The sequence below is a fragment of the Chiroxiphia lanceolata genome, chromosome 2, assembly GCF_009829145.1.
Source record: "Chiroxiphia lanceolata isolate bChiLan1 chromosome 2, bChiLan1.pri, whole genome shotgun sequence".
Classification (NCBI taxonomy): domain Eukaryota; kingdom Metazoa; phylum Chordata; class Aves; order Passeriformes; family Pipridae; genus Chiroxiphia; species Chiroxiphia lanceolata.
In genome coordinates, this window is record NC_045638.1 from 64,180,477 (window position 1) to 64,197,568 (window position 17,092).

At 41.2% G+C, this 17,092-nt stretch overlaps 1 protein-coding gene and 1 long non-coding RNA gene across 3 annotated transcripts in view; one reads left to right on the plus strand and one right to left on the minus strand.

Annotated features, from left to right (window-relative positions):
• Positions 1-1,689: 1,689 nt before the first annotated feature.
• LOC116783419 lies at positions 1,690-12,436 on the minus strand. Its single transcript, XR_004355677.1, has 3 exons — positions 12,175-12,436; positions 5,184-5,250; positions 1,690-1,893 (listed from the first exon to the last, which is right to left on the minus strand). It is a non-coding gene; the product is annotated as an uncharacterized LOC116783419 (long non-coding RNA).
• Positions 12,437-15,467: 3,031 nt separating this feature from the next.
• Positions 15,468-17,092, plus strand: part of TDRD3 (tudor domain containing 3) — a 98,403-nt gene continuing 96,778 nt past the window's right edge. For both annotated transcript variants that reach the window (XR_004355676.1, XM_032680969.1), the window contains exon 1: positions 15,468-15,541. Coding sequence is in view for 1 of the 2 variants with exons in the window: in XM_032680969.1 (XP_032536860.1) it covers positions 15,501-15,541 (41 nt within the window). In the remaining variant the exon portion in view is untranslated. The remainder of the gene's footprint in view (positions 15,542-17,092) is intronic.

The window sequence follows — 17,092 nt, forward strand, 5'->3', positions numbered from 1 at the left end:
GTCAGAATGTCAATACCATTTGTGGTATTTCTTGCGTTATCATGATGCAGCTTATACTAGTTCCAAAGTTCAACCACACTACCTCTTACATATTGATTCCCAAATCTAAGAGCACTGTTTAAATTTGTCACTGTCTGATGTCTGGAATTGTCAGAATGCCAGATGAAGGCTGAACTTTCTTTACCTGCTAGGAGAGATTGTCTTTGTTGCTTGACCATTCATTTCTTTTCATAAGTGATAGTGCCTCATGAAATCCATGCAATGGCCCTTGCAGAATTATCAGTATTATCCTCCCCTTCCTGTTTTTCAGAGTATGCAGCAATAATGTTACCTTCCTGAGCATGTGGCAATGTATATCTGCTATAGTTATATTCTACAAAAGAGAAGATAAGACGATTTTAAATTTGTAAGCTATCTGCCAGGTTGTAGAATTTAATTTCCAAGACCAAACTTCCGCAATATTGTGTTTATGTTGCAGTGCCATTTACTGTTTAATAGAAACATTTAGAATGCCCTAGTTCCATCTGTTATAAATAGTGAAGTCTGATAAACACTCTGCAAACACAAGATGCAGCTTTCTGGCAAATTATGTTTAGTACAGCCCCCAAACATAAAGCAAGATTTATATTTTTTGCATCACTTTTTTTTATTATTTACTCTACAGTAATTACTCTAGAACTTTGAGTAGGTATATAAATAACTCTCAAAGTTTTACATTAAAATATTGTGTGAGAAGTCAGGGACAAGTATACACACATACACATTCCACACCTTCAGCAGTACTGCAAGTTACAAATCTTGTTATGGCTGCAGAATCTTTGATATAACTACTTGCAAATATATTTGTAATCAGACAAATAGTTGAAAGGCAAGCCCACACACTATTATACATTGTATGGACAAAAATCTTGATTTTCACTTAAGAAAATAGAGATGAACCAGATGAGTATGAATGGACTTGCAAAGAGCTCTGAGATGAATAGCCAAAGATGAAGTTACTGCTGTTCTCTGCTCACAGGAGAAAGGAAGAAATTATGTAGCAACAGAGCGAGTGAGTCATTGAACAAGACGTTATAAAGTGTGGGTGAACTGTCATAGCAAAAGAAGGTTCCTGCTAATGCTGTTTGGGTGTCATCACTGTGTCACCTGCCAAGACTGAAAAGCAAATCATTCTATACAGTTAAAGAAAAACAAACTTGCAATCTGAAACACCTGACAGAGTCTACAGAAACATTTGAAAAGATAGAGCTTAAGTAAGTTTATGTCTTATTTTGCTCAAGCTAGATGCCACCAGGTGACTCAAGCATCCACTCAAAAACTGGAAGAAAGGTATTTTTGTTTGTTTTGTGTTTGAAGCCAATTTATTTCAAAGAAATCAACTTGACAAACCTCACCGCAGTCACTGCATACAGTCATTAAAGCTAGTGGATATTTCCTCCACTGCAAAAGATGTTTGTTTATTTTTCCAGTTGAGTTGCCTAACTTTGACTTAGCTGTACCCTCTCTATGACATATTCACACCACTTAAAATTTCCTGGCTGTGTGAGCAGATGATGATGTAGACTGAATTTTTTGAAAACTATGCTAAAACATTTGCTTTTAGAAAGAGAAGGAATAAAAAGTTCTGAGATTAGTTGTACATCTCCTCAACTATACTTGATCTTGGAGTAATTAGCAGGACACATATTCTTTAAGCCAAAAGCTATATTTCAGAAAACAACTGCTTCCCAGTCTCTCACCCCTGTGCAAGCCACTTCTTCATATAAACAGTCTTAGCTGAGCAGCCAACAGAGCACATTCATTCATGGTTTCACCTTCTGTTTTCCCCAATGTTGTAAGTATTGACTTCTCATGTCAATACAGGCACATGACTTTGATGACATGAACCTCAAACTGTACAGGAAAACAGAAAGGAAGATGTATATATTTACAACACACTGGCCATTGTAGCTGTATTTTAATCCACTAACATGTTTATTTCTCACTTTTTGCTGCAATAGAGTATGTGTGGTTTCTGCAATAAAAGTGCTGCACTTCAGGTATATCAAGTCAGAACATATAAGTAGAAAGTGACCTTAATCTGGAATACAGAAAAGCGTCAAGTAAAAAGATTCTGTCAGAAAGAGAAACTTACAGAAAAGGCCCCTTATCCCTCTGGCCATTATTTCTTTAAATTCTGGAATTTTTAAATGTGCACTGTTCTCATTCTTTGTTTGTGACCTTTTTCAAAAGGACAGGCATTTTCTTATCTTTTTCTTCCTGGAGTCAAGTTAATTTAATTTACTGATCATATCAAAGGCCTAATTCCTATATACGTGTCTTTCACTGAATTAGTTTAGCTGGGTGTAAGAGACTGTTAAGTAAAGATAATATAATGATTCGTGTGAACACAACAGGTACAAACAAAGTTGTTAACAGTATTATATACCTTGCATTGCTTATCCTGTCTGATAAGCAAGCTCAATAACATTTACCTTTGGCACAGAATGTAGCTTCATCAAGAACGTGACTCTTTGGACCAATTTTTAGATGTAATGAAAGTAAAAAAGAAGGCTCCTGATTCAGAAATTGGTTTTGCCCAGGGTTCCATTACCTCTCAATCATCTGCCCTCCACGTGCCTTGGGAAGAAGTCAGTGTTTTATGCAGGAGCTACTGGAAATTATGATGTGGTCTAGTATGAGGAACTAAAACTTGTCTATTGTGTAGAACTGGAATTTATCCTAGTTTATCATAACAGGTTGTGGTGTTAAGTGAAGTAGTTTAGTTTATGCAGGAGAGACAGGGATGTTCAAGAGAAGCATCATGGATGGAAGAGGTGGACATTCAGCTCTTGTCTGCTGAGTAGACTTTTGTTTGCATGAGTCAGGACCCTCATAAAAATCCCTGTTCCTGTTAAGTATCAGGTAAGATCTGTGGAAAAAGATCTGTACTTTGAGCCTAAATTACAGCATCCATATACCACTGAATTAGGCCAGCAGAACTAATTAATTAATCATAGAGTCAAAGTCATTTAGACTGGAAGAAACCTTTCTCTGTAAGGGATCTGGTCTGATCCACCATTCAGAGTAGGTCTGTCAGGTTACTCAGGTTGTCCAGTCAAGCTTTGAGTATTTCTAAAGGTGGAGGTTCCTCAGGGTAGAGATACTTGTGGCTACTTACCCTCAGTAGGAGTAATTTTATTTTCTCTTAATATTTTACCAGAATTTCCTTTGTAGCAGTTTGTGGTCACTCCATCTCCTGCTTTCACTCTGCATCTTCAAGGAGAGTCCAGCTTCATCTTCCCAAGACCCCTCAAGAGGTATTTGTAGACAGCAATTCCCCCAGTCTTCTCCAGGCTAAACAAACTCAGTTCTTGTAAGCTTCTCCTCAAAAGTCATGTACTTCAGGTTTTAATCACTCAGAGTAAATAAACATTTTATCTAAACTTGTATATCAAACATCCTAAAGTGTTCTGCTCTTGAAAATCAAGTTCTAGACATATAGCAAACTTATCTTTGTGTTCAGGAGACAGAAGAGCCAAAACAAATTACAAGATCTATCCTAGATGCATGTAAATTGGTAGGATAGCCTAATATTTAAAGTGTCTGAAGTAATTGCTGTGATCCTTAGATAAATTAACAAAGATGTATTCGTAGGCTTATATGTGGCATTATTGCAGAGATGAACAAGGAGCAACATTATTTTCTTCTGTCTGGTCTTTAAAAATACTTGCAGCTTTCTTTGGAATTTTTTTTAATTTGTTAAGGTTTGGAAACCACACCTAAAAGTCAGAAGCAATTAATGACTTTCATTTATTAAATTTTGCCAACAGGAAAGCCAGTGGTTATTTGACCATAGTCTGTCAGTTTGTACACTGGGGTGAGACTTAGATCAGAGAACTGTGAAATCAATATAAGGTAACATATAAAGTTCTGTAGTTAGAAGACAAACATATCAATTCAAGCTAAAATAATATGCATCATTTTAGCATGATGGCAATTTACAGTCAAAACAACTTACCTTCTTTTAATAATAATTAAGGAATTTATCACTATGTGAAGCCATTAAATTATGATTGTGTGTCTTTCTAAGATACGTTCTCCAGCCCAGTCAGAAATTATAGGTCAGGGATTACTGGGTAAAGTATTGTGAAAGCTCAGAGTAAATTGTCAGAGTAGTTACTTCAGTTTTTAAATCTGTGGATGTATAAAGCAGAACCAGAGTGATATGCTACAAAGTTAGTCACCAATGGCTGCCTGGACTGGAATAAACACCTCACTTCTACCTCAGATGCTGCCATCCTCTCAATTTTTCAAATTTCTAATAACCTGCATTAATTATTATAACATCTGTGCCAAAAGATGGCAGGAAGAAAATATGGTTTGCTTGGGTTTTGTTTGTTTGTTTGTTTGTTTTTCTTATATATATATATAAGAAAAATTAGACTGTCTTCTTTTGATATTTCAGCTTGGGTTGTATCTCATATTGCAATTAACTCATTTTTTTAAAGGCAATTTCTGACCACTAAGCATAATGAAAATGAAACTCAAATAATCTAGGTGGATTAGAGTCTCTAATAACATTTGGGTCCTTTGAATTTACATTATATTTCTTGAATCTACTGTGTTTGAAAGTCTACCAAACAAATAAAATCCAAGAAAACATTATGCATATAACTTCAGAAGAGAACAGTGTTCCAAATCTAGGAAATAATTTGACTCTCGCCTTTTGGCTATCCGTGGAAGTAGAGAAACATTTAGATCACCCATGGAAAGCTCTTAGGACAATTATGAACTAAAATCTCTGCACTTCATCTTTCTGTGATGTTCCTAGTCAGAAAAGCATTAGGTTTCAATTTTCCATGAGTTCCTCTAAAAAGCCCTATCTTCCTCACTGGGACTCCTCCTGCTTTGCAGGACTGGGCTCTTTGCCCTGGAGCTATTCGGCCGCTTCTGGAGTAGCATACCATGTGCATCCCTTAGCTTCCTTACACAACAGGTTGCAGTAAATCTTCAATTTAATACCCTAAAACCTTTTTTTTATGAGGCATAGATATAAGCTTTCCTTCAGTAAGTGATCCTTCCTCAGCTTTCCAAAAGCACAACCTAACTTGAAAGCCTAAAATAAATTGCATATATGTTCTATAGAAATCCTCTAAACAAATAAAACGGAGAGACATTTTATAGCAGTAATAATTTCTTACTTGCAAGTGTTTCAGAAGACTCCCACAGCAGCAGGTGTTAAGGAAGCATCCATCTGTTCTTGTTGCTCTGCACAGAAGTATATTGAATAGATAAGAGCTTCTAAATGTTCAGGGTTGTCATTAAAATGGGTTAGCTGTGATCGTCACTTAAGGCATTCCTGATATTGAAATTAAAATGAAGACCATCTCTGGTTCTGTTGCAATTTGAGAATGCGATCAATGGTTCCCTGAAGAAACATCCTGTCAACTGGGTACTTTTTAAATTATCTTCTGAAAAGCACTTCAGTATTCCTGTGACTGAACTGGAAATGCTGTATCAGCAACATTACTGTTCTCTGAAAATATGGATCAAACCCCAGCTGTTGCAGATATGTTAATTGATGAATTAAGTTAAGGGATCTGAAGCCTTTATACTGCACTTGAAACTTATGTTTCTATTTAAATATTGAAGGCTTTTCAGCTTTTTCCTCCAATGTGAAAAATTACTTGAGTCACTTCTAAGGCAGGCTTCAGAGTCTATAAACTTGAATGCTACAGTATAAAGACCAGAGGACTGGAGCTTCATCAATGCAGCAGTGAAATCAGCATGAGAAAGGGGAGATAGCACACAAGCTGTGAAAAACAACACATCAGTTTTTTCAGAGGTGAGACAGAAAATATATAGGGCAATAGTATGAATGAAACTACAAAACAGCTATAAACTTCTACACACTCTAAGGCGTTCTTACACCTTAGGTATTTATATTTAAGCTACTATGTGGTCTTATATTCAGATCAGAAAATGGATTTTGGCAAGGAGTGTGAAAGTGTTAAGAATGAAAACTGCCTCTTTGCTCTTTTAGCATTGTACCCTACTCAACAAGAGGAAGCAAAGGAAGGTTTTTGCATGTAGCATATATAACACTTATAATATCTTTATAATTAAAGCTAAAATAATACCAACTGAGGTATTAAGGCTTTGTATTAGTTTGTGATTTGCAAAGTCTGGTAGCTTCCATCTAAGAAAATGCTAGCAGTACCTTGTTTGCCAAAGTCCGATCTGTTCATTATGTTTTCACATTCTGTATTCCTATGATACTTTCTCCTCTCATGAAGGCACTTCACTTTCAGTCCTATGGAACACTTTGCCATTTGTATGTGAATAACTTGGTCTGGATACCTGGCAGCCAAATATTCTCATACCATGATGGAGCAGTTCTGATATTGCCAACCACAACTGTTTACAGCTGAATCTATCAGCAAAACTTCAGGATCTCAGTTTTGAAACCATCAATTAAAAAATAATAATACAGAGCTTTGCATTTCCCAAAGAATCCTCTCAAATAAGCAAAAGCAGGCCAGCCTCCAGCTGGCATGGGATCTTTCCAGATTTAGAGTCCAACCTTAAATGCAGTTATAAACATAAACCTCAGATTGGAATTTTGCGGTTTATGGAATACTTGATTTTTTTTCCTTGGTTGTTGACTTTACTGAGAGTCTTAGATCTACAAAAATGTGAGTAAACTGGTTTTGTTGTTTTTTTTTTTCTTCAGAAAATAATTTTTAGCAATTTTTTTGTTGATAAGTGGTAAAATTTTGAGAACAACATTGTTACTCAGGAAAAAAATCACCACCAAACAAAAAAATAACCCACCCTACCATGATCTGGACAACAGAGCATGCAATACCCTATTTTGTTTGATAGAAAGTTATAGATTGTGTGCTCGGATTGTTTTGGCACTGGGCATTTTGCTAAGCCACCTGCCAGGTTAAGCCACTCTAATCATGTAACCATGGTAATACTGCTGGCGTCAGCATGAAAGACTGATTTGTGCAGCCAGTAAGGACTGGGCACCTTAATGCATTAACTGGAGCTGTTAGGAAATGTTTGGAAGTAAATATGTAAAATAGGTATAAAAGGTTCTTTTAGATTGTTTAGTGTTTTGCTTCAGGCAATATTTGTTAACAGCAGGCCACCCTATTTATCGGGCTAAGTGAGCGTGGTTGTGAGCACTGAAATAGATAAAAAACTGCTAGTAAATAACTGTTAGTTGATTCTGCTCTGCTGCTTTGCTTCTTGTGCTTTGATGGGAAAGAACTGTTCCATTTTTAGCAGTAAGTGTTAGCCTATGCTTGTGTTCTGTTAAAATAAACCTGCAACTTACAGCAGTAATTGCAGAAAATCTGAAAATAAGACAAACCCAACAAAATTTGGAAGTTTTTATTAGGCTCTATAGAAATGGTCAGTGAGTCGGTCCAAGTGTTGATATCATATATTATACCTCTTCTTCCTATCCCTCTGTTGTTTTTCAAATGTTTTTCCCAAACACACATTTCCTGTCCCTCTCACATTTGCCTTTCATATGCCCCTCAGTTATGTGTTTTCCTCACACCTTTAATTTGCAGCTACACTGCTCCCCAAGTAATGGGTTTGTTTTTTTCCAGAGAGGTAATGATCTGATGATATACTGTCGCCAGCATCAGTACTGACTTAATTAATTTCTACCCCTATGTCAACATAAGCAGTGTGGACTGCAATGTGAATCAGACCAGAAAAGAGATCCACTTTAAAGTAAAAACCTCAGCACTTCTTCTTTCCAACTTCCCTTTTTTCAGCCAGGTGCCCAATTCACACAGTAGCCCCACAAGCATAAGCATATGTAAACATAATCAAAGAAATGCCTCGGTGAATTTTATAGAGGGTGGAACAAAGTACTGTTTATTTCTGAATTTGTGGCCAGATGAGGGAAAAAGATAAACTTATAAAATCTGTATTTACCCTCCAAACCAAAAAGCTATTTGCATGAGAAGAAAAAAGGGAGTCCTTAATGACCTCTCTGTATGTTTTTATGTTGTGTCTACTTTGGTTTGCTTAAGAGATTATTTTCATTTGTCACATCTTATTTTAGTGGTCTGAATTCCAGTTGACACAGATATCCCAAATTGCTGCACTATGCCGTGGCCCAGTTATTGCCAACTTTTCTTTATTCTCTCAATTTTCTTTGGTCTTCCTCCAGAACTTTTTCTTTAGCTCTCTCATTCCTCTCTTTTTCCTGTTTTTGGTCATTTTTCATGGTGAGTGCCAATTCTCAGTGGTTCACTAATTTGCCAAACAGCACTGTGCTTTCTAGAGTGCATTTGTGTCCCCCAGACTGTCAACTGTTGGATTCTGTATAGAATAGTTGCTGCATTAGCACATATATTTGCTTCTGTGCCGAATCAGGATTTTTGCAGGCTGTGGAAAAAATGAACTTATGATTTCATACTGAAATAAAGGAATTAAAACTTTTAAACAACTGTTGCAACAGGAGCTCACTTGCAAATGCGGGGTTATGCACCTTTTTCAGTCTCTGAAGCTCTTCCTTTTGCTTTTATGCCCTGTTGCTGTGTGGACTCCATTTGAACTGTCTTAGGCAGTCAGGATAAATATCCAAGCCAAGGAAGTTCCAAGTGTATACTTGCAAATAATGAGAAGTTGCTCAGGGCTCTAGCATTTCTGTTTCTTTTCATTCTTTACATTTGAGAACAGCAGAATTTAACCTAGAAGCTAGCTGAAATATACTTGGAAAAAGAATATGTTGCTTTCAATAACTTGCAATATCTAAGGCTGCTTTAAGTAATTCCCTTCATAATTCTACAGTTACTCAGAAAATGGGGCCCAATTCTCTCTTGAAAAATTAAAAACCTACTATGAAGATCAGATGATTCTTTCACATTCTTTTGGTTTCTTGTATTTTGCTAACAGGCAGGAAAGAAGAAGCACAGAGAACAGAATAATAACTAAAATCAACAGAGACAGAAGAGATACATAAATAAAAGCAGACTCAGAAGAGACAGGAATCATTCATAAGTGAAGGTCAGCAAACAGCATGCCCAGTTATTGCACTTGACTGTTAGAAGTGTTGATTTTGATGCTTCCTGAAAGTTAAGAAATTTAATTATTTTTCCAAACTGCACTGCTTTGGGTCTGCAGACTACAGGGAAAGAGCAGTTGTAGGCAAAAGCTGCCACATCTGAATTTTTCACTGCCAGGAAATAGCACAGAAGCATTCTTGCCTGTTTAGTGTGTATTAAATCATGGATAGAAAGTCAACTGCTTATCTGGAGTCTGGCATAGATTTCCAATAACTCACTTTTCCTCAAGCACAAACATACAACAACAGTTGAGGAAAACCACACAGCGAATCTTTTATAATCCAAAAGTAATCTTGTCAGATTTCCATGAGGAAACAGTAATTATTTATTCAGTCATTTTCTCTCACCTTGCAATTAAGTCAGGTGCTGACACAGATTGCCAGATCATTTATGCCTCAAACTGTTCAACAGAGATGATGTCTTCTGGTATTGAGGACTAAAAATATGAAAACTTTATGGCTTTTAATAGTAATAATAGCAAACCCAATATACAGAGCTACTACAGAGCCACGTATATTGCTGTGTAATAGGTAGTCACTGTTTTGCTTCACAGCTGTGCTCCCCAAGCTAATCTATGTTTATAGTTAAGGTCATATTCTGTTTGTGTACTATGCAGGATGATGGTATTTACGCCTGTATGGTTCTGACAAGTCAATCTACAGGCTTCCATCACCTTATTGTTTTGGCTGTTGCTGTCCTACTCTAGAGAATTTGGTCTAGTTTTAACAGGGATGTCCACGTGGCTGGATAGGCAACCATAACGTATTCCATCCATGTAAAATCCCTGTAGGTATTTTACATCACGCTGAAAGTTGACACTGTGTGAGGCGTCTTCTTGTGTGACACTTACTCCACAAGGTCTTTAGCACATATGTGAAGGCCCTAAAAGTGCTTTCCCTCACTCGTCTGCCCATATATATAGCACAATTTCAACATGCAGTCCTTCATGAGCAGTTCTGCCCAGCAGTGTTCATTAGTATCGACCTTTATTTCACCGAGACAAGTTACGACAAATTCAACTTGAAAGTCAGGGGAAGCATGAGAGAAGAAGTCTGCAGAGAGGACCAGGCATTCCCCACCTGGTCTCCTTCTATCTGAGGGCAGTGCTGCTGTCTTGTGACAGCAAGTCACTGAGTGACTGTATGCCTGGCAGCTGGCCTTCAGTAGAGTCTCCACTGTTACTGAGTTTTGTTTAGTTGCATCATGTGTATCGGTTTCAGACACCGAGTGACTGCCAAAGGGACACTAACTTCTGCGTGTAACATACCATATTCATAGCTCAGGGATAGGAGCTCTCGGAAAGCAGCAAGCATGGGTGGTCCCACAAGGGAAGGAAACCAGGAGCTGAGGGCAATAGCAAGGCAGGTAGGGCAATGATCTCACTAGGTGGGCACAATGCCACAGTATCTGAGCAGGTACCATGCTAGAGAGCAGTGTCAGCCAGCATTCAAGACTACAAGACATGTCTGCAGTGATGAAGCAGGTGCAAGGTCAAGCCAGCAAGTCAAATCAGTGGTTCAGGATCACATGGACAGGCACAGGTATACCTAAGGCAAGTCTCAAGGATAGAGGCCTGAGTTCAATGCAGCTCCCAAGCAAAGAACAGGAGGCCCCCAAGAGGCTTCCCATAGCTCCCTCTCACACAGTTCTGTCCCCAGCAGCCTGATCCAAGGCTACAGCTGCACAGTATCAGAGCTGCAATGGAGCATGGGCAGCCAAACCCCAAGGCAGGGGGAAGAGGCTGCAGAGCCTCTTGCACTCAGAGCCCTGACAGCAGCATGCTTATTTCCAGATTTCCATCCAGTCCAGAAGGTATCAGTCTCTTAAAAGTAATCTTGTTAGAGGCAAGAGACAGCTGTTCAGGGCTGGAATGTTTACTGCAGCCCGGTAAAGTCTGCAAAGCCATATGCTGTTTGATCCTCTGCTCCCTGGCTGTTTACCAATTCAGTGTCCAGAGGACCAGTAGTTTGAGTTGTGCCAGAATCGCTGACAAACACAAGCCCTTCTGCTGGCCCATGAGGGAAGACAGAAGCACCATAATTATATGAGATTACATTCTGCAGTACTTAGTGATCCATCGTACCCTTGTGATCATCACAGTGTTCATCTGCACTTTCAGGTCTGAACTGCTGACATTTTGATAAGCAGCCTTGCACAGACCTGACAACAGTATCATCGTGCCATATATGAATGTCCCCATCCTGACAACCGCTGTGTCTCAGTGAGTGCACTGATGCTGGTTTTTTGACTAACATGATGCCAGTGTACACCTTTAAGATCATGGTGGTCTGTCATACTCTTAGTGATTTGCAGGAGAAAGTGGGGAGTGTGGTCAAACTGGAGGGTTCCAGACGCATCAGTTAGAGCAGCCTGACAAAAATGTTAGCCTTGGCCTTAGCAGAAATTATCTGTCCTTGCAACACCACCTTAACTACAATCTGTGGCCTATAGGTGGTGGTATTACGTCAGAGACTTCATAGCCCTTTACAATTTCCAGGCTTGAAAATGTGCCTACTGTTTGTCTCTTTCCTTCATGTTGCTCCTTTTCAAGCCTCTTTCCTTCTCCCCCAATGAAAAAAACCCATTACTTCTGTAATTTTCCCTTCTTCTCTTTACTGTATGAAAAGCCAATTCCTTCTCCAGCTGCCATAACAGATAACAGACACTTGATTGCCATGAGACCCAACAGGCCAGGTCTAGTCCCTGCCACGAGCAACCATCAGTGTGAAATGCTTGTAGTAACCAGCTGTCTTTGCTCTTTGTCTACAATTTAGGGAAGTTCATGACAGAAGAAGGATGAGAAGAAAGACTGAGTGCTGACTGCTGTCCTCCCCCTTCAGATAAAACATTCACAATATTTTGGCTGAAATACAACAATACATGTAGTAAAGGCAATCCTTCTGACTGCAGTCAAATCAGTTTAGGACCCAGCCCATCATGGGACGCTGAGAGAGCCACTTTTATTGAAACCCCAGCCCACTCCTAGAAATACAGTGACCAGAAGGGAAGGTTCTTTACCTTCGGTGCCCAGTTACTTTCAGCTACAGATCCAGGCTAAGGATCACCTGCTTTTGCATTCAATAAAACAACCTCTTACCTTCAGATAATGTAATGGAGAAAGACGAAAATAAAAATTGAGACCAAAACAGCATTTCTGGCGTTGTGGGGACCTCCCGTTGAATCTGGTGTGCAGGGTCTCCATCCCACTGTTGTTGGTTTCAGCACATCAGGTTGGGGTGAATGATGCCATAACTCACAATGAGCATTGCAGCTTTCTGCTCTTGCCCTTTACTGGCAGGTGCGGTCAACAGTTTCAGCTCCCTGGTTTTGAGCTCACTGCTGAACCAAGAGGATTGGGCCTGGAATGGGCAAGAGATAAAGGCAACAAGGATGAATCAATCCACAGGTTGTAAGCCTGTAAGGCTGCTTCAAAAACTGGCTTTTGCTGTCTTGACCTGTGTGCTAGTTCTATCTGTTCTCTGTCTCACCAGTGCCCTAAGAGGGGTGCTTAAGTAGACCAAACCTTTCAGGTACTTACAATTACAGAGCATTGTGAAATAACCTCTTTATCATAGATTAAGTTGTCCCACGTCACATGGGCAGTAGTCCAGAAGAACTGCATTTTAGGCAATTTGGACAGAGGGAGTCCGTGTGAATTTTGTGAACAGTGATGCACTGACTCATCTTGAGTAATATTTGTCAGAGAAAGCTAAAGAGGCACTGAGCCCCTTACAAGTGTGTGGGAGTTTAGGCTGGTTCCTGTATAGCCCCAGGTACTCTGATGCTCTTTAGCTTCAGCAACGTCATTTATTCTAAAGGTGATTGATACAGAGAATATGCTCTAAGAGTGTTTTATTGTGAATAGTTGGTACAGAGGGTCTTATCCCTCCTATTTGTGGTTCTCTGACTGCCTGGCAGGCATTGTATCACTTTCTGTTTTACCGTGGACCTAATTGTTCACCTTCCTGCAGCACAGCTGACAGCTGCTAGAAACAGCCAAGATCAGGTAGTGCCCTCCGTGGGCAGAGAAACACTAATGGGGACCTCTCATGTACAAAAGGAAGTACATGTGTGTGTATATATATATATACACACATCTCAGCTTGCATATAATAAATTTGTTAGAACAGATGGCTGCAGACCTCTAAGGACAGCACCTATGTTTTTTTATAGATGGTAGTCTGTCCTGTGAGGTACAACAGCTAGCCATTTGCTGGTATAAATTGCTGGTATAATTGCCTGGTGATTTCAATGAAGATTTAAGTAAGCAAAGGCCTCCATGTCTTAAACTAACATGAGGTAATGTATAAAGTCTGTAATTCTCATCATCTTCTCCTAGGTCATACTCCATCCGTTGCTAATTGGCTCTCTGGGCACCCCATTTTGAGTTACAGTAATGTTTACAACCTTTCCTTGATAATCTATTGTGCAGACAGGTCAGACTACAAATGCAAGCTGCTTTTACTCCCATTTCTTTTGCATAAGTGTCTGAACTGGAACCACACTCTCACCTACCTGCTAGTGCTTTCCCATGTCAGTATCCACTACTGTTAAGTGTGGAAAAAGGGTGTGACTTGGCCACTAATATTTCAGTGGGACTCTTCTGCTTAACTTCAGGGTATGCCTCGTGACTCATTTGGGAGTTTCCTCGGTACAGACATAAGTAGATCTATTTCAAGGCTCTTACGTTAGCTAGTTGTCCTAGATATTATTCCTTTGGAAGCTCATATTCACCCACAGCCTTGTCATGATTTGGGACTGCACAACCTCTGAAAATCCAAACACATGGTATGGTTACTCACTCCATAAATTATATAGAAGGTCAGGTTGGCTCACTTTACCAAACTCTGAGTAGGTGGTTCTGGTGATTGCTCTCTATGAACTGACATCAAAATGCAGCGTTGCACTTTCCCCAATTAATAACGCTCCCTCTGCTAATTTATTTTTTAATGACCACCATGTCAATTAAAACTTCCCTGATTGCAATATTGTTTTGACATTTTGCTAGCAGAGATCATGTATCTCAGTCTTCTATTTTAAGTTGAATTTTTTATTTTTTTTTTTATTTTAGGGCTAGAGTACACCTTTCTGTTAAGGCTCCTGATCAGGAAAGCTTCAGGGGTATGTGTAATGTTAGACATTGTTCAGTTGAGCCTGAATAATATGGGTTTTGTTTCCTTCTTCTTTGTCAAGCTTTTTATAACTATCAACTTCAAGATATATGTGTCATTAAAATAGCAGCCATACAGGATACCATATGCACTGGTGACAAAATCTTTGTCCCAGAGTATATAGATACAAAAGGGAATACCAGGAATGAGCAGCCCAGAGTGTTGTATGTAAAAATCCTGAGTGCCTTGTACTCAGTATAGCAAAGCGAGGTTTTCAGATGGATACAAAAACCCCTCATCCTACCAACCTGCAAGCTTTGACTTGAAGATGCTGCATGAAAATTGAAACATCTCAAGGGTGAGAATGACCCATGAAGAAAACTCCATCTTTAATAGACAAACCCCATAAGCACAGGCTTTCACATAGAATCATTAAGGTTGGAAAAGACCACCAAGATTGAGTCCAACCATTACCTTAGCACTGACAAGTCCAGCACTAAAGCATGTCCCTAAACACCACATCTACACGAGGTGGAATTTTTGAATGATTCCAGCGACAGTGATTCCACCACTTCCCTTGGCAGCCTGTTCCAGTGCTTCATCCTTTCTGAAAAGAAATTTTTCCTCGTATCCAATCTCAACCTTCTCTGGCACAACTTGAGGCCATTTCTTCTTGTCCTGTCACTTGGGAGAAGAGACTGATGCCCATCCCGCTACAGCCTCTCTCCAGGGAGTTGTGGGGAGCTACAAGGTCTCCCCCGGGCCTCCTCTTCTCCAAGCTGAACAACCCCAGCTCCGCCAGCCGCTCCTCACCTTTCTGAAGGCTAAAAACCGCTCCTAACCCGCAACACCCGTCTGCAGGGCATGGGGAAAAGTCCTTTTCAACATGACGCTACTATTAACAGTATTATTTATAGAAGAAAAGCGCCTAAAATAAACCCTTCCCACTGCCGCCACCACCCCCGCCCGGGCCTGAGGCCGCGGGGCCGGCCCCGCCCCTGCCTCGCTGCCCTCACTGCTGCCCTTCTCCGCCACGGCGGCAGCAGCTTCCCGGCAGGCAGCACAGCGCCCGCCGCCGGTCGCGGGCTTTGTTCGTCTCTGTCTGCGCCGCCCCCGCCCCTTCCTCCTTCCTCCCCTCCGCGCGTGTCCCTCCTTCCCTCCCTCCCTCCCTTCCCGGCCTGGCCCGGCCCGAGCGCCCGAAGCGGCCCGAAGGAGCGAGCAGGCCCCGCGTCCCTCCTGCTCCGAGCGAGAGCCGGGGGGCCCTGCGGCGCCGCCGGCCCCAGCGCTGCGGTGAGCGGCGGCGGGCGGCGCCATGGCCGACAGGGCGCGGGCGGCGCTCTCCGAGGCGGGCTGGTAAGTGCGGCCGGGCTGGGCCGCGCCGCCGAGCGCGCCCTCGGGGTGACTGCGAGCGGTGGCCCGGGGGGCCCTTGTGTTTGAGGCTCCGGCTCGGAGCCCCTGGAGGCGGCTGCGGGGAGGGGTCTGTGTTGCCCCCGGCGCGCTCGGGGCCCGGCGAGGGCTCGCTCTGGGAGCAGCTCCCGGGCCCTCCCGGCCGCCCTGCGGGCAGGGCCGACAGCCCGAGCAGGGGCCAGCCCAGACCCTTCCCGGGGTCGGCGGCGGCCTGCCCGCTCCTGCCTGCCCCGGGCCTGCTCTGCCGGAAGCCCGGCGCTTGACCACAGTGCTGTTGTTCATTACACTGTACGCCTCTTCAGCAAGGAGGGGAAGATGAAAAAGGTGAAACTAATGTAGGGTAAATGAGGCATACGTGAGGCTTGAACTCGGGTAGTTGTGTTTTCTACTCAGCCCTAATCGTTGGGCACACAAGATCCATTTCGGAACAGCGTTTTGACGAGTTGCACTTTTTAGATACCTACTGCAAACTCTTATCTGCTAGCCTAGAGGGGATTTTGCACTGTAGGAATGTGTTTTGTTTTGTTGGTTTTTTACATGTTTGTTTACTGATTAAAGTAACTTGCTTCTTAGTTGTCATTTTGACTTTTTTCTTTACCTCCTTGGAAGTCTTTGACCAAAACAAAAGTTAATGCTAACTGCACCAAAGCACAGAGTGACAGACTTTGGATGTAATTAAGAAAAACTGCTCTCACAAAGCAAGGTTATTACCAGTGGTATTCTGAGGATGTTACTGTTTTGCTGTTTGTGGGTCTTCTGGATTGTGATTTCATGTATGGCTAAGATGTAAAAAATTAAAGCAGATGTTATGTGAGTTAGAATAAAAGAAGGATAGTTCATGTGGAAGGGATCTACAGCAATCATTTAGTCCAATTGCTTGACTGCTTTAGGGCTGACTAAATCTTTACGTTATTAAGGGCATTGTCCAAATACCTCTTAAACATTTAAAGGCTCGGGGCACCGACCATCTCTCTAAGAAACCTATTCCAGTGTTTGATCACGCTCTTGTTAAAGAAATGCTTCCTAATATCCAGTTTGAACCTTCCCTGACACAACTTTGAACCATCCCTGTCTGTCCTATCACTGAATATTAGGAAGAGGAGATCATCACCTGCCTGTCCACTTCCTCTTCTCAGGAAGCTGTAGAGAGCAATGAGGTCATGCCTCAGCCTCCTTTTCTCCAAACTAGACAAACCCAAAATCTTCAGCTGCTCCTCAAAGCACGTGGCAGCAGCTTTGTTGCCCTCCTCTGGACGTATTCAAGGACTTTCACATAGTTTTCCAGTGGTGTACACATTACTCCAGATGAGGCCACACCAACGCTGAATACAGTGGGATAATCACCTCCTTTAACCAGCTGGTGTGGCTGTGTTTTTTATCCCAACTTTTGCAGTGCTACTTTGTGATAATACTGACAATGTCTTTAAGTTTGCTTCTTGGATAAGTGTATCAACTTTCAAAAATACTGTTGTAAGTGGTTCCAGAGTGCACAATCCC